The 20,927-nt window shown below is 35.8% G+C and overlaps 4 protein-coding genes across 4 annotated transcripts; 2 read left to right on the top strand and 2 right to left on the bottom strand.

Annotated features, from left to right (window-relative positions):
• Positions 1-1,017: 1,017 nt before the first annotated feature.
• Positions 1,018-4,249, bottom strand: LOC141288936 (uncharacterized). Its single transcript, XM_073821141.1, has 4 exons — positions 3,874-4,249; positions 2,007-2,198; positions 1,827-1,909; positions 1,018-1,727 (listed from the first exon to the last, which is right to left on the bottom strand). Exons 1-4 carry the CDS (start codon positions 4,055-4,057, stop codon positions 1,689-1,691), a joined length of 498 nt encoding a protein of 165 aa, XP_073677242.1. The 5' UTR covers positions 4,058-4,249; the 3' UTR covers positions 1,018-1,688.
• Positions 4,250-4,531: 282 nt separating this feature from the next.
• tomm5 (translocase of outer mitochondrial membrane 5 homolog (yeast)) lies at positions 4,532-5,636 on the top strand. The gene is made up of 2 exons (XM_073821015.1): positions 4,532-4,735; positions 5,045-5,636. The coding sequence occupies exons 1-2, from the start codon at positions 4,615-4,617 to the stop codon at positions 5,077-5,079; spliced, it is 156 nt and encodes a 51-aa protein (XP_073677116.1). The 5' UTR covers positions 4,532-4,614; the 3' UTR covers positions 5,080-5,636.
• Positions 5,637-6,246: 610 nt separating this feature from the next.
• grhpra (glyoxylate reductase/hydroxypyruvate reductase a) lies at positions 6,247-12,426 on the bottom strand. Its single transcript, XM_073820914.1, has 9 exons — positions 12,257-12,426; positions 11,794-11,924; positions 9,818-9,890; positions 9,568-9,684; positions 9,038-9,126; positions 8,386-8,487; positions 7,495-7,630; positions 7,162-7,292; positions 6,247-6,558 (listed from the first exon to the last, which is right to left on the bottom strand). Exons 1-9 carry the CDS (start codon positions 12,337-12,339, stop codon positions 6,437-6,439), a joined length of 984 nt encoding a protein of 327 aa, XP_073677015.1. The 5' UTR covers positions 12,340-12,426; the 3' UTR covers positions 6,247-6,436.
• A 126-nt stretch (positions 12,427-12,552) lies between these two features.
• top6bl (TOP6B like initiator of meiotic double strand breaks) lies at positions 12,553-20,314 on the top strand. Its single transcript, XM_073820218.1, has 14 exons — positions 12,553-12,573; positions 12,968-13,018; positions 14,191-14,268; positions 14,493-14,548; positions 15,485-15,570; positions 15,681-15,859; positions 16,040-16,178; positions 16,384-16,566; positions 16,647-16,768; positions 17,990-18,100; positions 18,235-18,333; positions 18,422-18,473; positions 19,482-19,723; positions 20,109-20,314. The coding sequence occupies exons 1-14, from the start codon at positions 12,553-12,555 to the stop codon at positions 20,157-20,159; spliced, it is 1,470 nt and encodes a 489-aa protein (XP_073676319.1). The 3' UTR covers positions 20,160-20,314.
• Positions 20,315-20,927: the final 613 nt, after the last annotated feature.

The raw sequence follows: 20,927 nt of genomic DNA, 5'->3' as shown, positions 1-20,927 counted from the left end.
CTTGGCAACGCTGCTCATTTGCAACTATTACAGAAGGTTTGAACGCTCACTAATGCTCCAGAAGTAAAAACGATGTATTAAGAGCCAGGGGTGTAAACTTTTGAACAAAATGTAGCTGTGTAAATTTGTCTTAGTTTGCCTAAATATCGTATTTTTCATTTAGTACTGCCCTTCAGAAGCTACAGAGGATACTTACATGTTTCCCAGAAGACAAAATAAATTCAAATTAACTTTGATCTTAATGCATTGTTTACTTCTGAAGCATTAGTGAGCATTTGAATCTTCTGTAATAGTTGCATGAGTCCCTCAGTTGTCCTCAATGTTAAAAGATGGATCTCAAAATCATAGTCATTGTCAGAAAGGGTTCACAAAAAGGTTGTACATGTAAACGTCTTTTATGTGAAATATCTTATTCAGGTCAGTACTAAATAAAAAAAATGACATTAGCATTTTGTATACTCTTATTTTGGTAAAATATTTAACATTTTGCAGATACTGCAAGGTGTATGTAAACTTTTGACCTCAACTGTATTTGTTTAAAACTGTTTTGGCTTGTAAACAGTGCTTGATTTGTGCATATTTCTCCCCTGATTCAGAAGAAATATGCAATATTATAGAAAGAGGACACATATTTTAGTTGGAAGCAATAGTGTTTAAAGTTAAAAATGTCTTTATGATGAATTTGTTTCTTACAAACACACAGCTTTTCACTTCATAGTAAATTAAATGAAAAACTGGAGTTGTGTGGATTACTTGTGGAACATTGTGATGTTTTTATCCGCTGTTTTGACTTTTTTTCTAACGGTACCCATTCACTGCAGAGGATCCATTGCTGAATTTCTCCAAATCTGTTCTGATGAAGAAACAAAGTCATTTACATCTTGGATGGGCTGAGTGTAAATACATTTTTAGGCATTTTCATTTTGGGTGAACAAATCATTTAAACTTGGATAGCTTGCTACACAACATGTCAACCCAGATTGAATAGATTTATAATTTTTAGTCCTTTTTATTGTAAAAATATATATAAAAAGTCACCAAAAACAAAGCTTCAACACACACACAACAGCAATGCAGCAGTACAAACATTTTATAGTATAATATAGTATAGTGCACAAAATCAGCAACAAGCTTGACAGGCATATAAAATACAGTATTTTCACGTCATGTTTTGGCTAACACATAATAAATGAGGCTGCAGGATTGCTTACAATAGTGTCTTGCAAAACACATCAGTATGCACATTAAACGGATAGTTCACCCAATAATGAAAAATCTGTTATTAATTACTCAAGATTTTATTCAGGGTCAGAAAGCTCTCGGATTTCATCAAAAATATCTTAATTTGTGTTCTAAAGGGGTTTGGAATGATATGAGGGTGATTTTTGAATGAACCATCCCTTTAATAGAACATAATGACATTAATTAACTAAATACACTTTTTTAGATATCAAACTTGGCTGATATCTTTCAGCGTTGACTCACTGTGAAAGCCAGTCGACAGGCGCTGTAACAGCACAGAACAGAAATACACTGATGTGTCAAAGGCACATATGTTTCAACTGATAACACAATATGGAAAACACTGTTTAAAAAAAGACAAGGAAGAGAAATTTCTAGGCTACCCTAATAAAATAGGATTGGTCTGTGCTCTCTAGTTTAGATGGCACTGTGTGTACTCAGAATCCTCAGAGACAATCAAGAGTGCTGACAACTTCCTGAAACACCTACAGAATAACAAGGGAAAAGACATGATGATGAGAAGATGCAAGATGCTATACCTTAATGCATAGAAATATGTTTATGTTATTTAATAGTAAACTCACTTGTGAGTTTGTGAACAAGTAAGAAAGTGCAATATAAAGCTTTCGCTCACGCTCACTATATCGCCAGCAATGGATCACTTGACCTGCATAATAAAACAAGAGGTTCCCTTATTAGTCATTTTAATTACCCAATTACTAGAAAAGATGAACAGGCTACTACTTATTCAAACTGAGGCTTACCTTGGACTTTCTGTTGAAATCCACCTGATGCATTGCCAATGCAGAAGCAGCCCTGCTCAAAGCTGATCTGATCATATTTTTCGATGTTGGCTAACAAAGTGCCATTTACAGGCAGGTATAAAGTGCTGCCACTGGGCTCCCAGTTCTCAGAGTAAAACACACCTCTCTGGCCATCAATCAAGACAAAACCACCTAGAAGTAATTCATAGGAGTCAAATAAATGTTCTAATACAAATGTTATCAATATAGTAAATACTCAAATCCTAACAGAATCCATCTTTATGTTTAACACTGTAGCCATAAACAAGGCAGCTAAAACTGTTGAACGACGGATTGATGTTGGTTTAGGTTAATAATTGAAAATGCTTCATGCATATTGTATTAGAAGATCAAAATGAGATTTATGTCAAAGTGTACACACACACACTAACAGACACACACACACACACACACACACACACACACACACACACACACACACACACACACACACACACACACACACACACAGGGAATTTGTTGTAGTGTAGATTCCAGTACAAAAAAAATTAGTAGTTTTAAATAATCTATGACTAAATAATCCATTATGCAAGGTATTTTATGAATGGGATTTAGGGCAAACTATTCGTTTCACACAAGGCATTTGTTTTAGCTTCTGTGTAGCTTCTAGTGCGCATAAAAAAAATTAAATATTTAAAAATGTTTTAAAAATCTACAAAAATAAAATGAATATACACTACCAGTCTAAAGTTTTTGAACAGTAAGATTTTTTATGTTTTTAATCAACCAAGCCTGCATTTATTTGATCCAAAGTACAGCAAAAATAGTAAAAATTTTGAACTGTTTTTGCTATTTTAAATAACTGTTTTCTATTTGAATATATTATAAAATGTAATTCATTCATGTATTTTCAAAGCTGAATTTTTAGCATCATTATTTCAGTCTTCAGTGTCACTGTCCTTCAGAAATCATGCTAATATGCTGATTTGCTGCTCAAAAACAATGATGATGATGATGTTGAAAACAGCTGAGTCGATTTTTCAGGTTTCTTTGATAAATGAAAAGAACAGCACATGTCTGAAAAATTGTATCATCACTTTTGATCAATTTAAAGCATTCTTGCTAAATAAAATTGTGATTTATTATTATTAATTTATATTTAGTCATTTCTAATTTCATTCCCCAAAAATTAATGGTATAGTCTATAATGTTACAAAAGCTTTTTATTTCAGAAAAAATCTGATCTTTAGATCTTCCTATCATCAAAGAATCCTGAAAAGATGTATTCAGCTGCTGTTTTAAATTTTGATGATAATAATAATAATAATAATAAATGTTTCTTAAACAGCAAATCCGCATATTAGAATAATTTCTGAAGGACCAGGTGACACTGAAGACTGGAGCAATGATGCTCCAGAAAATGTAGCTATGATCACAGGAAAAAAATACATTTTAAAATATATAGCAGTATAGATAGCAGTTATTTTAAACTGTAAAAATATTTCACAATATTCCTGCTTTTGCTGTATTTTGGATCAAATAAATGCAGGCTTGGTGAGCAGAAGAGAACTCTTTTAAACAAAAATCTTACTATTCAAAAACTTTTGACTGGTACTGTATAACGAATAACGATACAATGACTGACAAAATAGTCTGTCTACAGATACAGTTCTGCAAGAAATGTGTATAAGAGGGGACAGGATATGTTAATTTTGTATTATTTGTAATGGGATCATTTACATTTAGTATGATTTAATTATTTTCAAAGACTTGAAGTCCTTGACCCGAGTTCAAAATCTGATTTGCGTTAATTCCTGGAACCTTTTCTACAAGTAGAGTCCTGTCTTAAACCAAGAGCCATACTTACGTTTCCTCAAGCTCTCTTTGGAGGGAAACCCCTTAGGACCATCCTCTTCGTGTCCGTTCACAATATTCACATCATTTCGTTTACGTTTACTCGGTAAACAGATGGGCGACGTCTCAGTGAATCCATTAACCCATTTCAGATGTGCCTCACAAGCGTTACTGGACAGCAGTCCATTGTGGTCCATGATTCACTAAATACACTAATGTGGACTTTTCGTGTGTAATTTACATGCAGCTATAATCTTTGTGCCTTTAAAAAGATTCAGTGACACGGGATGCTAAATAAACACCAGGATATGTGTGATAACGTCTGTATAAAATCATTAAAATCAACAAATAATCAATAAAGTTATTAGTTTGGTAGCGTACACTCAGGTAGAGATTCACAACAAACGCGCAAGAAAAATCAAAACAATGAGCCATGCCAAGAAGTCTTGTTTTTAATATCGCCTGACTAAAATGAAATTTTAAACGCCTTTACAAAATATATATATTATAAATTTGTAGCACATATGCTATTTGAAAAACATAAAATGTTATTATATAAGAAACGCATTATTTTTAATCATGTGTTGAGTTAGACAAAACCCGACTTATTATCAGGCACAATGAAGTAGGCTAATAGCAAGGGTCCTAGAAGCAGGTCCGACTTGACGTATTTCCCTTTTCGCATGCCTTCTGCATTGAATGTGGCTTGGAGCGATTATTTGAGGCTCATATAATCATTGATTCCAGCTTAAACATGTTTAAAATCGAGGGACTTGGGCCGAAGATGGACCCGGAGGAGATGAAGAAAAAAATGCGGGAGGATGTCATCACGTCTGTCCGCAACTTTTTGATTTATGTTGCGCTTCTGCGAGTCAGTGAGTATCTAGGCGGCATATCATGCATGTAGTAGGTTAGATCATATGTGCACGTGTTATTGTTTTAAAACTGAAATTACGTCCTTGTTTTTTTTAAATGAGATTCTTGAGACACAGTAGAGGTGTTGGTTGATCGTCTATTTAGCTTCTCTATTCAATTCAATGGGGTCTCAATGGCTATTAATGATAGAGGTCACCTTTAAAGTATATTATGGCCAGAGACGAGAGCATATTATTCAGCTGAGCAATGGTCTTAATGTCACTCTAAAGATGTATGTTGGTTGAAGTTAATGGCTTTTTGTTTTTCAGCACCTTATGTTTTGAAGAAGCTGGACAGCATATGAAACTTCACCATGGATAGAAACATTCCCTGAAAGATGAGCACGCAGGACCTGGACGATGCTGCAAAGAGTCACTTACCACGGCAGATAATGAAGAGCTGGCGTAACTTTGTGTCATTTAGTTTATTTAAAAAAATTTTTTTTTTACTGGATCCAATTTAATGGACTGCATTTGTTCTCATCCGATCTCAATTGAAAACTATGGCAAACAAGAGATGTCTACTAGAATGTTCTTGATCATGATGTCTAAGCAATAAATCTTTCATTAGTTATTCCCATTGGCAAAGTTGTCCAAACTTAAACTTGGATTGGATTTATTATTATTTGCATTGCTTTAATGTAAATTTAAAATCCCATTATTTAGCATTTATGCATTTTTTATTCTTTATAAATGTATGACGAGGGTATAAATGAAACGTGCTCTGGACATTTTAACATTCAACAAACTCAATGTAATGGCTATGACATTCAGATTGTTCAGTTATTACCTTAATAATGTGATTCTCCAAGAGATACCAAATGCAGGAGTTTCAATAAATCCTTTATTGTTACAAATTAAATACCTATAACATTTATTCTACTTTAGTTTGGAGTGTTTAAAGTCCCCCTGAAATCAAAATGAAAGTTTTTTGGCTTTTAGTATGAATATATTATCCTTAAGATTATCTATAAGCTAGTGTGCTTCAAAACAATGACAAAATTCGCATTTACAAGATGTGGGCATTCAAAACTTACAGTCTCGTCACTTCCGCCAAAATGAATCAACGACTTTGATGATATCACCGTGCACTTCAGTTTCGCATCAAACGTTCTGTCCAATCAAATGCTCTCTAGAGTCCGTATTGTCCCGCCCCCTACACAGAGACGCAATACACGGAGCAGATCATATGGGCTAATATGTGCGATCGGCATGTATTAAACTACACAGCCTCAGCATGATTATGAGTTTCATATTGAATCTGTGGGGTAATTTATCAGTCTGTGGCTGTCATAAGTTACAAATACGGCTTTACCGAGCTTAACGGCTCTGGCCCAAAGAGATAAGTGAAACGCTATTGGCTATTCAAAATAAGTGGGCGGGGCTGGACGATATGTTTTTGTTTCAGTTAAAAGCACGTCACCACATAGAATAACGCTGCGTGTTTCAAGGCACTTCAGTGGACCTTTAAGGATATTTGAGTGTTGACTTTTAATGTGCAATATCACAGAACAAATGTGCATGTTTAGCATATGTCATCTTGTTCCAATTATGATCAAGATTATCTATGTGAGATGATTCTAATACATGTGTTATCCCTTCCAAGTTAGATTTAGGCTACTGGGTTTTCCGGTCTTATAATGACATCTACATTCTAGAGCATTATAGTTTCAGCTCACTGGGCATTTCAGAGCCTGTCAGGCCTGCCAGCAAGTTGTTTGCCGTCAGTTCACTCATGATACCACGTGTGGAGTAGGTGGCACTGCCGATATGAGGGAGAACCACTGTAAGACAAATTAAGACTGAGTTAGACAAGGTTTTTCTGCTAGTACATGGCTTTTCATTGGCACAAACAATGTCTTGGATAGACCCTAATCATTTAGTCCTGTCAATCATCATTACAAGCCTAAATAAGCAGAACTCACTGCACCTTCTCAGCGTCAATTCTTCCAGCATCCCTATATCCTCCTTTATTTCTGTTCATTCTCCCTCCAGGTCAGAGATGCCCAAACGCAGTCATGGAAGGCCGGTGTCCTGCAGTTTAGCTCCAACCCCAATTAGAAACATGAACCAGCTAATCCATCTCTTACTAGGCATGCTAGAAACTTCCAGGCAGGTGTGTTGAGGCAAGTTGGAGCTAAACTCTGCAGAACATTGGCCCTCAGGAGAGAGTTTGGGCACCCCTGCTCTAGGTAGTTCTGCAACAGGGGATTTAAACTCTGAGCCTCGTGTTCGAGCCTCCATTGAGGACAGCGAGCCAAGTTTGTTTACCATTAACCATCAGGACTGGATAAGTAGTTATGAAACAACTTATGAAACACTGTATTGAAGTGGATTTACAATGTACAAAAGCACTAGATAGACTTAAAAGCTGTTTTTCCACTCACCACAGTTTTTAAGGGTCAGCAGTGGGTGGTTGGTGGGCAGAGGTTCAGGGGTTGTAACATCAAGCCCCGCTGCTGCAATCTGACCACTGCTGAGGGCTTCAAACAAGTCCTCTTGATTCACAACAGCTCCTCTAGAAAAAAAAAAGAGAATACAGTATTTTTCAGTTTAGTATTGATTTGAGAAATCTTTGTTAACAGCAGAGAAGAGCCAGTCAACAGAAGAACTGTGCTCTAAGAAATACCTAAAGGCAATTCGGCTGGGTCAAATATAGCAGTGAAGACTCAAACATTTTCAGCAGTTTCACTGCTGCCCTGCCTTTATTAGTGTTTTACCTGCTGGTGTTGATAAAGATAGAAGTTTTCTTCATCTTGCTGAAGAAGGTTTTGTCACAAAGTCCTTGAGTGTCAGGAGTCAAAGAACAAGACACCACCACAAAATCACTCTCCCCCACCAGAGTGTCTAAAGGCACTGAGTGGAGATGAAAAAAGGCTGTCATACAATCTTCATATCACCTCTAAATAGTTTTATTCCATCTGTATTCATACAGTTGAGGTCAAAGGTTTACATACTCCTTAAACATTTTGCAAAATGTTAATTATTTTACCAAAATAGGAGGAATCAAATTGCATGTCTGCTGTTCTTCAGAAAAATCTTTCAGATCTCAGAAATTTTTGGGGTTTTCAGCATTTTAAAACAATGACTGCATGATTTTGGGATCCATCTTTTCACACTGAGGACAACTGAGGGACTCATATGCAACTATTACAGAAGGTTGAAACGCTCACTGAAGCTTCAGAAAGAAACACAACGTATTTAGAGCGGGAGGGTGAAAACTTTTGAGCAGAATGAAGATGTACATGTTTTTCTTATTTTGCCTACATATCTTTTTTTAGTACTGCTCTTCAGAAGCTACAGTAGATACTAAATGTTTTCCAGAAGACAAACTAAGTAAAACTTACCCTGATCTTCTAATTCAAAAAGTTTTCACCCCCATGCTTAATACATAGTGTTTGACCCTTGTGTGTGTAAACTTTTGAACAGGGTAATTTTTATAAATCCAACTATCATTTTCTAATTCAGGCCAGTACAAAATAAAAATAAAAAACATGCATTTTGTATGATCCCTCTTATTTTGGTAAAATAATAACATTTTGCAGATTCTGTAAACTTTTGACTTCAAATGTATATAGAGTTGCACCAAGCAATTTCTTGTCTTTTCTTACCATATTCCCCATCAACCTCTTGGGCCTGAGGTTTGGGTTGTCTGCCTGTGTACAGCAGTCTCTTCACTCCAAAAGGCTTTAGTCGCCTTGCAATGGCCAAACCTACAAATCACCAAAAAACAAATCTATTAGAGCCAAAGTCATTCTAATCTCAGCCTCAGACGTCACACCCAAGGACTGTTGGCTGAACGTCTGATGTATACGGCACACAAAAGTGGAAACACTTTAGGAGTTTCAAAGTCAGGATCAACTAAACACTGGATTTTGTATGTGAAATATTTAAAGTTTGCAGCGCAAAATATGGCTTCTTAGACGGGCCTTGGACATTCAAAGCGGCCAAGGTTCCCAGACCTTCTGTCGTCAGTCTGAAGCCCTGAATATTCAAGACTAATGTCATTTGCCCTATAATGATAATGTCTAAAGTATTCACCTCGTTGTTCTAACAGCATAAATTGGGTGACATCTTTATTTATCCAGAGAGATCACACTACATATGGTAACAAGCTGCTTATGTGTAAAGTGACTTGTTTTCAGTATGATTATCACTGAATTTGTCACTTTATCAAAAGAGCAGATGGTGTACATAATGGAGCAGATGCATAGGTAGCTGATTTATGGTAGAAAGAGAGAAAATGAATAATTTATACTGTACCTATGCGGCCCAAACCAATCACCCCAACAGTACTGCCCGAAAGACCATAACCACACAGCCACAGAGGCTTCCATGTACTCCAGCCACCACTGAAAGAGATGGGAAATATGCCAAAAAACTATATTTTATTTTATATTACAAGGGTATTGACTCTTTGTTTTACAGATTATGCTTAGTGAACATTAAACAGCTCGTCCAACCAAACCAACAGATACAATTCTTTTATCATTTACTCCCTTGTGTCTTTTTTTTCTTTTAAGGATCACAGAAAGATATTCCGAGTAAAACACTGTTTTGTAGTTTACACAGTTCCGTTTAGATTGACTTTCAAACAATGGAAGTCAAGGGGAACCAAAACTATTTAGTTACCAGCATTCTTCAAAATATCTACCTCGGGAGAAAGTGTATAAATGATGACAGAATTTTAATTTTTGGATGGACTATCACTTTAAGTTTGTTGAACATTTGGAATCATTCCCTACAAAGCTGTGATATATGACATAGTGTATTAGAAAAGATGTTGGACTGACCTTTTCACTTCCTCTACACCCTCGGGAAGACGTCGGGCAGTGGCCAAGAGCAAAGCCACCGTCAGCTCGGCAGTAGCATCCGTCAAAACATCAGGAGTGTAGCCTACTCTTATCCCTCTGGGACGAGCAAAGATAGTACATGCGTTTAAATTGTATAAACATTCTTACTGCGATCCATCATAATCGATCCACTGTCCATTTTTTCACTTTCTGGGGTCAAATCTAATGGCTTACCAAAACACAAACTTACCGTTTCTTTATCTCATCGATGGCAAGATGGTCAAATCCCACAGAGAGAGTGCTGATCACTTTCAAGTTGGGTCCTGAGAATATTTTAATGTGTGTTATTAGTATTACTAAATACAGTCAGTCAAAAGTTTACATACAGAATCCGCCAAATCATACAAAATGCATGTTATTTTTTTATTTAGTACTGACCTGAAAAAGATATTTCACATAAAAGACATTTGCATATAGTTCACAAGAGAAAAAAATAAGTTATAAAAATGACCCCATTCAAAAGTTTACGTACACTTGATTCTTAATACTGTGTTGTTACCTGAATGATCCACAGCTGGGTTTTTGTTTAGTGATAGTTGTTCATGAGTTCCTTCTTTGTCCTGAACATTTAAACTGCCCGGTGTTTTTCAAAAAAAAAAAAAAAAACCTTCAGGTCCCACAAATTCTTTGGTTTTTCCGCATTTCTGTGTATTCGAACCCTTTCCAACAATGACTGTATGATTTTGAGATCCATCTTTTCACACTGAGGACAACTAAGGGACTCATATGCAACTGTTACAAAAGGTTCAAACTCTCACTGATGCTTCAGAAAGAAAAACGATGCAAAAGAGCTGGGGGTGAAAACTTTTTGAATCTGAAGATCAGGGTAAATTTCACATATTTTGTCTTCTAGAAAACATGTAAGTATCTTCTGTAGCTTCTAAAGTGCAGTACTAAATGAAAAAAAGTATATTTAGGCAAAATAAGAAAAATGTACAAATTCATTCTCTTAAAAAGGTTTCATTCTTTGTTTAATTGAAATAGTTCAAAATAAATAAAAAAAAATGCTGAAAAGCCAATAAATTTGTGGGACCTGAAGGATTTTTCTGAAGAACAGTGGGCAGTTTAAAGGAACACTCCACTTTTTTTGGAAATAGGCTCATTCTCCAACTCCCCCCGAGTTAATAAGTTGATTTTTACCGTTTTGAAATCCATTCAGCCGTTCTCCTGTTCTGGCGATATCACTTTTAGCATAGCTTAGCATAGATCATTGAATCCTATTAGACCAATAGCATCGCGTTCAAAAATGACCAACGACTTTCCATATTTGTTGTATTTAAAACTTGACTCTTCTGTAGTTATATCGTGTACTAAGACCGGTGGAAATGCAAAGCTGCGAGTTTCTAGGCTGATAAGATTAGGAACTACACTTCCATTCCGGCGTAATAGTCAAGGAAGTTTGCTGCCGTAATAAGGCTGAAGCAGGCGGAGTATTATCAGAAATGAGTTCCCAGCTAGTTTAGCATTTGCACATGTGCTGCGTGGTACTGCTCCTGCTTCAGCCTTATTACGGCAGCAAACTTCCTTGACTATTACGCCGGAATGGGAGTGTAGTCCCTAGTCTTATCAACCTAGAAACTTGCAGCTTTGCATTTCCACCGGTCTTAGTACACGATATAACTACAGAAGAGTCAAGTTTTAAATAGGACAAATATCGAAACTGGTTGGTCATTTTTTAACGTGATGCTATTGGTCTAATAGGATTCAATGATCTATGCTAAGCTATGCTAAAAGTGATATCGACAGAACAGGAGAACGGCTGAATGGATTTCAAAAACGGGAAAAATCAACGTATTAACTCGGGGGGAGTTGGAGAATGAGCCTATTTCCAAAAAAGTGGAGTGTTCCTTTAACTGTTTAGGACAAACAAGCGACTACCACTAAACAAGAAAAACACGGCTGTGGATAATTTAGGTAACAACATAGTATTAAGAATCGCTGAATGGGGTCATTTTTATAAATGTAACTATTATTTTCTCTTGTGGCCTATATTTAAACATATTGTATGTGAAATATCTTATTCAGGTCAGTACTAAATAAAAAAATAACATGCATTTTGAATGATCCCTCTTATTTTGGTATGCAAAGTGTATGTAAACTTTTGACTTCAACTTTAAGTATCTTCACTTGCAGTCTTTCTAAAGTGTAACTAGCGGTTTGCCTTACCAGCTGCATCCAAGACCTCAACATCAATTTTGTCTGAGAGTAAACAGAGAAGCCCATGCGCGCCTGCCACCCCCTTCAGAAGCTCAGCCCTGGGCACAGGCTCATCAGAGTCCCACACTGACAAATTACACCTGCACATAATGGATAACAACAAAGGCATTTTAAACTTTATTCTACTACATTTGTTGTAAACTATTAAAGCATGCAATAAAGCTTGTGACTTAACAGTAAGCTACAAGGTCACTAGTGAAACTTTATATGTAGGAGTGAAGCCAAACTGTATCTGCCTTCAAAGTTCCTCGAGATTCACAGTCACACATGTTGTGAATGAACACAGTGGAAACCGTAGTTCTGACACAAACTGCGTAATCTCATTAACACTTCAGGGAAAGCATCTCAGACAGTTTATACACGTAAAATTCGCATATAATGCATGTATACAAAATCAAATAAAGTTTCGTACATCCCGGCTTTTTGGAAGATTTTCATGCCCTCCTGCGGAATGCGTCTGGTGACGAACACTTTCAACATCTGCTGCGCGCTCATCCTGCACAAGTAAAGGTTAAACGGATCTGATATATTTCACCACGAAAATAACAGCAACAGAAATCCACATACGCTTCCCTATTTCCATGTGACAGTGGGCTAAAGTGTTTCTTTCAGCAGGCTTTCCCGCCATCTAGTGGAGCGGATGGACAGCGCAACTGCGGTTGCTCGCTTTTCTGAGGGCCTTTCAGACGAAGCTGTATTTTGGGGGAAATGTACTGTAAATTACGACAGGTACATTCAGCATTGTGTTTTTAAAATCCCTAATGTGTTTGTTTGTTTTACTAAAAAATTTACTCAGGGTTTACTCCGCGTTTTGTTTACTGTATTTGCATTTGGAAGCTACATTACGGCTTAACAGACTGTTTTAAACTTTATTTAACTTCAGGTTTTGAGGTGTTTATTAGCTTTAGTTCACCGGGAGTGTGGTAAGTGTAAACGTTCAGGAGGTCTGATGATTGTCATGAGAGCGGTGTGTGGATCTCCCCCGATTTTAACCGGTAAAACACGAATAAAGTAAACTAATGCTAATTTAATTGTCAGTATTTAATCATGTAAGCTTGATAAATGAATTACTTCATTCTTTTGTGCGTATTTCATTCATCATGACAAATGTTGTCATTTACAGTATCTGCTGCTGGTGCTTGGTGTAACAGAATTTCAAAGTGTGCTTTGGAAGGTGAGGGTGTACTAGTTTAAACACTATTGATTGTAATAGTGAATATGTTCACAATTGGTTCACGTGGTTTCTTCTGTGTTTCCATTTTTTTAGAAGCTGTGGACAGACTTTGTTTAGAGGTCCCACCTTGTGAGTGTATTCATCAGGAAGAGCTTCAGAGGTTTACTGACAACTATGGGTCTTTGTTTTTTACCTATTCTTTCCACGTGAGTGTCTCATGACTGAAAATCTAACAGGAAAATTGTGTTTGACCAAATTCATTTATGTTTATTTCTAATTGTGTGCTTACACTACCAGTCAAAAAAGTTTTTAACAGTAAGATTTGTCATGTTTGTAAAGAAGTCTCTGCTGCATTTATTCTATCCCAAATACAGAAAAAAACGTTATATTGTGAACTATTTTGACTATTTAAAATAACTGCTCTCTATTTGAACATATTTTAAAATGTAATTTATTCCTGTGATCAAAGCTACATTTTCAGCATCATTACTCCAGTTTTCAGTGCCACATGTAATGTGCTGATTTGCTGTACAAGAAACTTTTATTATTATCATCAATATTTAAAACGGTTGAGTACACTTTTTTAGGATTCTTTGATGAATTACACACTAGACCATTCAAACGCTTGGAGTCAGAATAATTTTTTGGGGGGAGGGGGTTGGAATAATTATAGAAATTAATAGAAATTAATACTTTTATTTATTAGCAAAAAAACTTGTGATAAGGACATTTATAATTGTTACACAAGATTTCTACTTCAGACTTTCTATTCATAAAGTAAACCTGAAACTATTCTACTCAGCTATTTTCAACATAAGATTTTTTTTGAGCAGCAAATCTGAATATTAGAATGATTTGTGAAGGATCATGAGACTGTGATGTGAAGTGATGATGCTGAAAATTCAGCTTTGAAATCACAGGTATAAATTACAATTTGTAAAATATATTCAAATAGGAAACAGTTATTTTAAGTAATACAAATATTTTTTAATTGTACAGTTTCTGCTGTACTTTGGTTCAAATAAATGCAGGCTTGGTGAGCAGATGAGACATCTTTAAAAAACAACAAAAAAATCTTACTGTTCAAAAACTTGTAAAAATGGTAGTGTATTTCATATGTCTTCACATATTATCTATAACTTGTTTATCCTAAATCTAAAAATGTTGAAAAGGCTACTAGACAGTCAGTGGAGGCTGAACAATCAAAGGTCCACAAATTTCTGCACAGACTCAGTCTGGTTCATGCACAGGTAAGACCAGTGCAGTGCATATTTCAGTGCAGTTTCTATTGTAACAACACTAATAATTTCCTGCAATTGCAAAAACTAAACCAAAACATTGGGTGATTATTAAGGTGGTTTATGTCAAAGTTTTAAAGTAAAGTAAATGTGTGTATTTGTGACAATACTGTGAGGGAAGTTATTATTCTCTCTGCTCAAATGAAGGTCTGGTTCTGCCTTTTCATCTATTTTAGGTAAAAATCATCTTCGAGGTTAGGACAGATTCAACGACACACAAGCAAACGTTCAGGTTGTCTAAATAAATATGTACAATACCATTCAAAAGTTTTGGGGTAATTAATACTTATATTCAAAAGAATACCTTAAATTGTAAAGACATTTTAAAAAGCTACAAAAGATTGCTATTTCAAATAAATACTGTTTCTTTAGATGTTCTGTTCATCAAAGAAGGCTGAAAAAATGTATTATCAAATTAAAAAATAAAATGTGACCCTGGACCACAAAACCAGTCATAGGGGTACATTTTTGAAACTTATGTTTATGTATAGATTTATATATATAATCTGAAAGCTATACAATATTTGGCCGAGATACAACTATTTGAAAATTTGGAATCTGAGGGTGCAAAAAAACGTCTTTAAAGTTGTCCTAATGAAGTTCTTAGCAATGCATATTATGAATCAAATAAAAATGTTTTGATATATTTACGGTTGGAAATTAACAAAATATCTTCATGGAACATGATCTTTAATTAATATCCTAATGATTTTTGGCATAAAAGAAAAAAATTATCATTTTGACTTATTTAGTGTATTTTTGGCTGTTGCTACTTAAGACTGGTTTTGTGGTCCAGGGTCACAAATATTAAGCAGCACAACTGTTTTCAGCATTGATACCAGTGAGAAATGCTTATTGAGAACCAAATAATCATATTAGAATTATTTTAAAATTATATTTGAAAATATATTGTCCAAAAAAGTATAATAATATTCAGCAGTATTGCTGTTAGTGGGCATAAGTGACTTTTTTCAAAAGCATTAACAATCTTACTGACCCCGAACTTTTGATTGGTAGTGTTGATGATAATAATAAAAAACTTTTTTATGCTTTTGTTGCTCTTATTCTTCTCTGCAAGTAATGATGTGTTACATCTACTAATTAAACCCACTCTTTTTTATTTTTATGAACATTTTGGGTGTAATGTTCCTTATTTGCTCTTTTGTAGTGGAGAGACAGGAAGTAAAGTTTCAGTGATGGATCACAGCATTGCTATGGACGCTGCCGCATACGGACAGTCAGTTCCTGCAAATTTTTATTACATAAAACACTTTACTGGCAAGCAGAATCAACACCCCAGATTGGTCATTCAGTTTTAACATCCTAAATTGCATTTTGTTTGTCTTTGCTCATTTTATTTTGAAGGAGTCCACCGGCCTGCCCACAAATGCACCCAGTATTGGGAGACACACTGAGCTGTGTGCTTCCCACTGACATGATAGAGGCTGGACTGTGTGGGGAAATGAGCATGGTTACCATGGCAACACTTGCACCCTGTATGGATCAGTATTCCAACCGGCCCACTCGTCTGTCATGCATACGGATATCCTTTGTAATGTTCACATAAACATCGTTATTAAAATTTAAAAGCATGCATATGATTTCTTTAGGCCTTACCTGCCCTCTCCTATTTGGTTAAAGAAAATGATTAACTGATTCTGATGCTGTTTCATATTTATAAACAAAAAAGATATTTTGTTCAAATCCTTAACATTCATTACACATGTTAGTGTACACTCCATGTGGCTTGCCTTTAATGCAACAAACACATACAAGTTTCCTCCAGAGTTTGGCTACTTCACTCTCCTGGGCTGATCTCGGCCTTTCTAGAGTCTCTTGTATGGAAGCACAAAACATTCAGGGTAAATTACAGAACTAAATAAGCAGAAATTGAGGTTACAGAGAGCAAATTCCCTCACTGTGTTGTAATTTTATGGATGGAAGCCTTGCTGCAAAGCATAAAGGGCACACTGTGCTACAAATCACTGTTGGCTATGAGGCTAGAGTTGTCCAGACAGTTTTCCAGCATGTCTATATATTATTTAATTCTGTCTTTTCTCTTTACAGGATCTCTATGTTCTGATGTAGAATTCTCTGTTGAGACTGACTACAGTCAGGAAACAAGATGTAGTAGTGCTGAACAGGAGAACCTTGAGTCCGAATGGAGCCATGCTGTAGAACAGACTCTGACTGTCTTCATTTTCACTCAGTACACTGACCCCTTCGGCTCCCAGATCTCCGACTTCATCAGTGAGTCACAGCTTTCTCTATCATATAGACATCTTGAGATGGGTCATAATCTTTTGAAACTCTGCTTTAAAATGTGTCAGGCATTGAGGAGGTTTTCGAGAGACACTTGGATGCAGTTCTTTGGCACAATGGAGATCAAGTGAGGGCGACACTGCAGACTACCATGAAAAACACGCTGAAAGGATTTCAGCAAAGACATGCTGTAAGATTCATCTGTTACGTTTATTTTTAAATGAAGATTACCTAAAGGAGATGTTCACTTTTAGAATATAAATTTCCTGATCATTTACTTACCTCCATGTTTTATAAAATGTTGTAATACTTTCTTTAGTCGCAAAGAAATTAAGGTTTTTGAGGAAAACATTCCAGGATTTTTCTCCATATAGTGAACTTCAATGGTGGCCAATGGGTTGAAGGTCAAAATTGTAGTTTCAAGGCAGCTTCAAAAGGCTCTACACAATCCCAGCTGAGAAATAAGGGTCTTATCTAGCGAAACAATCAGTCATTTTTCCAACAAAAAAAAAACAATTATATATTTTTTAATCACAAATGCTCATCTTGCATATAGGGCTGCACGATAAATTGCATATGATTGTCATGTGCATTTCACTTCTGTGATTAGTAGTAAATCTCCATCACGTGCATTCAGATGGAGCGGCATTTAATACACAGAGACGTAGTTCGCTGACAAGCTATGCAATATCGTGTTTATAATCAAATTTGATTCATCTGCGATTATGAACGCAATATTGCATAGCTTGTAAACAATATATGGCTCTGTGTATTAAATGCTGCTCCATCTGAATGCAAGTGATGGAGATTTACTACTAATCACAGAACCGGCTCTACTGACGAGGTTGCATGTGATTTAATGTGCAGCTGTAATCTTGCACTAGCTCTGCGATGCACATAAATTATGTAATAATGCTGGAAAAATCACACGTGATTAGTTCTTTGCCTGTGTACTCTAGTTCAAAGAGGTAGGGTAGGGCAAAAAATGTAATCTCATGTTTTAACTTTAAAATCATTCAACATCGTTGTTTTACCTTTTTTTGTAAAGGGCATTTGATTTTCTTTGCACATTCGCTTTGTAAACACTGGGTTGGTACTTCCGCCTATGTCATGCATGACCTTTCCAAAATGATTATGTAATGCTTGAAGTTGGGCTGGTGCAAAAGCATTTGTGGTTAAAAAGTATAGGAATATATTCTTTTTTTTTAGAAAAAGACCCTTATTCCTCAGCTGGAATTGTGTAGAGCCCTTTGAAGCTGCACTGAAACTGCAATTTGTAGTCCACTATATGAAAAATCCTGGAATGTTTTTTTCAAAAACCTTGATTTCAAGGAGCAATAGTGACATTATAGCCATTAGTCATTGCTTTAACACCACTGAACCATAAATGTTTTTGCTGTGTGTACTTCAGGCCAGGCAGAGGTTGGATTCTGCTATACCCATTGTGTTGAGCTCAATGAACAGTATAATTGCCAGCAGCAGCAGTGGAGAGTTTCGAAGTGCCTGTTTTGATAGCATGAAGGTATAATATATGGCTATAATTTGTACTGGTTCCCAAAACACCCTATTTTATGTGTCATTTCACTTCTTTTTCTTAACAATGCTTTCTAACTTGTGAAAGTTGTATAAGATGTTTTAAAACTGGGTTTCTTATAGGTCAAGAGCACCAGCGAGTTATATGCCTCACTGAAGCAGTCTCTTCAAAGCATCGTGGATGGGCGCTTTGCTGCAAGGCGCAAATGTAATAATGCAAAGGTGCTTTTGCAAAACTTCTTTCAGATTATTTAATTTCTGCGTTCATGATTTTGTCTTTGAACATTTGTGATTTTAATGTCCTCAAAAGGTGGCGGAGGCTGTTAGCTCTGAACAGAGTAGTCTTGACGACTGGGAGGAAGGTACGTTTAATAGTTTTCATACAACAATTTATTCTCTACTGGGAATTGTCATTATACAGTGGTGACCAAAATTATTAGATCACTAGTATTTTCACCAACAAAAAAAAGGTTCTAAGTCTGTTATTTCTATCATTAGCTGTAGTGTGTCGGTAGGAAATATCAGTTTACATTTCCAAACATTCATTTAGCCATTAATTGTATTAATCCAGTGAGATTTTTGTTTGCACAAGGAGTCTGACAACAGCCAGTGCTTCACACAGAAATCTGATCTCATCATCATCCAGGCTGTCTGGAATGACAAACTGAGGCAGACTAAATCCAGAAGAACTGTGGCAACATCTCCAAGATGCTTCAAGAAACCTACCTGCAAAGCTTCCTCAAAAACTATGCACAAGTGCACCTAGGGCAAAATCTGCTTTAAACGCAAAGGATCGTCACAGCAAATGTTGATTTAATTTAGTTAATAGAAGTAAATTGATGAAGAAAATCTATTTGTGACATTATTTTGACAGAATCCTCATTTTACAGTTTTTTTTAACACAAGTGTCTAAAACTTTTAACAGTACTGTGGCTTTGCAGGAAGGATTCTTGAAGCATCTGGGAGTGGCTGCCACAGTTCTTCTGGATTTAGTCTGTCTCAGTTTGTTCTTGTTTGTTTTCTTCGTGTTATTTCAGTCAGACTGGATGATGATGAGATCAGATCTCTGTGTGGAGCACCGACTGTTGTCAGACTCCTTGTGCAAACAAAACAAAAATCTCACTGGATTATTACAATTAATGGCAAAATGAATGTTTGGAAATGTAAACTGGCATTTCCTATTGACACACTACAGCAAAAGATAGAAATGAATGACTTAAAACCATTTTAGCTGGTGAAAATACTAGTGTTCTTATAATTTTGGCCACCACTGTAATTGTTCCTTATTTCATGTCCATTGAAGGTCATTAACTTTGAAGTGTCACAGAGATGGCTGAGATTTAAAAAAAAAATGATTTACTCTGTTTTAGAGTTTGAAAATCCACCAGAACTGTCTTCTAAAAGGATTCACTCTGACCTTCAATACTCAAACTTTATGCCAGAGAAGAGACAATGTTCAGAGATGTTCTCTGAGAATTCAGACACCTTCATGAACAATGTCTTTGAGGCAACAAACATCCTGTCCCCAATACAGCTTCCTCAGAGTCAACACACCAGAATGATCACAGACAAACCCTCAACTCTGAGCCTTGCTAAACTGAAAAATGAACAGGTGAATAAGAATACTACTCATAAGAATACTACTCACTACTCTCTACCATGTGCCCTTACTTGTATATTGTGTTTTTCATTTTATATATTATATGTGTATTTGTATTTATTCATATTTCTTTTTTAATTCTACCTTTGTATTTAATGTTACTGTTTGTATTTAATGTTACTTGTATGCACCATGGGTCTGAGAGAGTAACGCAATTTCAATTCTCTGTATGTCCTGTACATGTGGCAGAATTGACAATAAAGTTGACTTTGACTTTGATAACTCTATAGTATGCCGCTTGTTTAACCTGATATGTAGCCCAGAAGAACGCGATCACAAAAAATGTCCATACCGTACAATGCATGTCCTAATTGTTTTGTTGTCTCTCTTTTTGAAGGTGGAGAAGCAGTGGCGTCAAGAGCTTGAAAACTTTTCTGAATGGGACTGAGGAAAATACAGTTTTCAGTTGTTGCTTTGCTCATTTTAAGACAAGTTAAAATATTGTCTGTATATTCAAATACTACTTTTTATGTTTCAAATAATTTTGTTGTTGTTGTTGTTGTTGTTGTTGTAGTTTAATAATAGGTATCTTATTTATGTTTATTTATTTTGCAGGCTAAATTAAAATTCATAAGGATTGTATCCTGATTTTTGTGTTAAATGAATATTCTGGACATATACGCTACCATGTATGTTTCCATTCCATGTAACCATTTTGTTCTTGTGCTTAAAGGGATAGTTTATCCAAAAATGAAAATTCTGTCATTACTCGCCCTCACCCTCACTCTCATGTCGTTCCGAACCCGTAAGGCCTTCTTTTATCTTCGGAGCACAAATTAAGATATTTTTTGATGAAATCCAAGAGCTTTCTGGCCCTGCATAGACCCTGCGTACTACCACGGTTAAGGCCCAGAAACATAGTAATGACATTAATTAAATAGTCCATGTGACATCAGTGGTTCATCCATAATGTTATAAAGCTATGAGAATACTTTTGTACGGAAACAACCCAAAAATAATAACTTTAATAATTTCAACAATTTCTTCTCTTCTGGGTCAGTCTGCCGCCATTATCAAGACTAATCTTGATGATGGTACCTATGGTATTCATCATTTTGTGTTCCAAAGATGAACGAAGGTCTTGGAACAACATAAGGGTGAGAAATTAACGAAAGAATTTTCATTTCTGTGTAAACTATCCCTTTAACAACACTGC

Source organism: Garra rufa, chromosome 16 (assembly GCF_049309525.1).
Source record: "Garra rufa chromosome 16, GarRuf1.0, whole genome shotgun sequence".
Lineage (NCBI taxonomy): Eukaryota > Metazoa > Chordata > Actinopteri > Cypriniformes > Cyprinidae > Garra > Garra rufa.
This window is presented reverse-complemented; position numbering and strand designations above follow the sequence as displayed.

Coding starts and splice junctions, on each gene's coding strand:
- LOC141288936 (XM_073821141.1), bottom strand. CDS start 4,057: ATGGACCACAATGGACTGCTGTCCAGTAACGCTTGTGAGGCACATCTG. Junction 2,199..3,873: donor CAAAGAGAGCTTGAGGAAAC/GTAAGTATGGCT, acceptor AATTACTTCTAG/GTGGTTTTGTCTTGATTGAT. Junction 1,728..1,826: donor ACTTGTTCACAAACTCACAA/GTGAGTTTACTA, acceptor GTTATTCTGTAG/GTGTTTCAGGAAGTTGTCAG.
- tomm5 (XM_073821015.1), top strand. CDS start 4,615: ATGTTTAAAATCGAGGGACTTGGGCCGAAGATGGACCCGGAGGAGATG. Junction 4,736..5,044: donor TGTTGCGCTTCTGCGAGTCA/GTGAGTATCTAG, acceptor TTTGTTTTTCAG/CACCTTATGTTTTGAAGAAG.
- grhpra (XM_073820914.1), bottom strand. CDS start 12,339: ATGAGCGCGCAGCAGATGTTGAAAGTGTTCGTCACCAGACGCATTCCG. Junction 9,127..9,567: donor GGTGTAGAGGAAGTGAAAAG/GTCAGTCCAACA, acceptor CATCTCTTTCAG/TGGTGGCTGGAGTACATGGA. Junction 7,293..7,494: donor ATCTTTATCAACACCAGCAG/GTAAAACACTAA, acceptor TTTTTTTTCTAG/AGGAGCTGTTGTGAATCAAG.
- top6bl (XM_073820218.1), top strand. CDS start 12,553: ATGTACTGTAAATTACGACAG. Junction 15,860..16,039: donor CTCGTCTGTCATGCATACGG/ATATCCTTTGTA, acceptor CATTCATTACAC/ATGTTAGTGTACACTCCATG. Junction 19,724..20,108: donor CTAAACTGAAAAATGAACAG/GTGAATAAGAAT, acceptor CTCTTTTTGAAG/GTGGAGAAGCAGTGGCGTCA.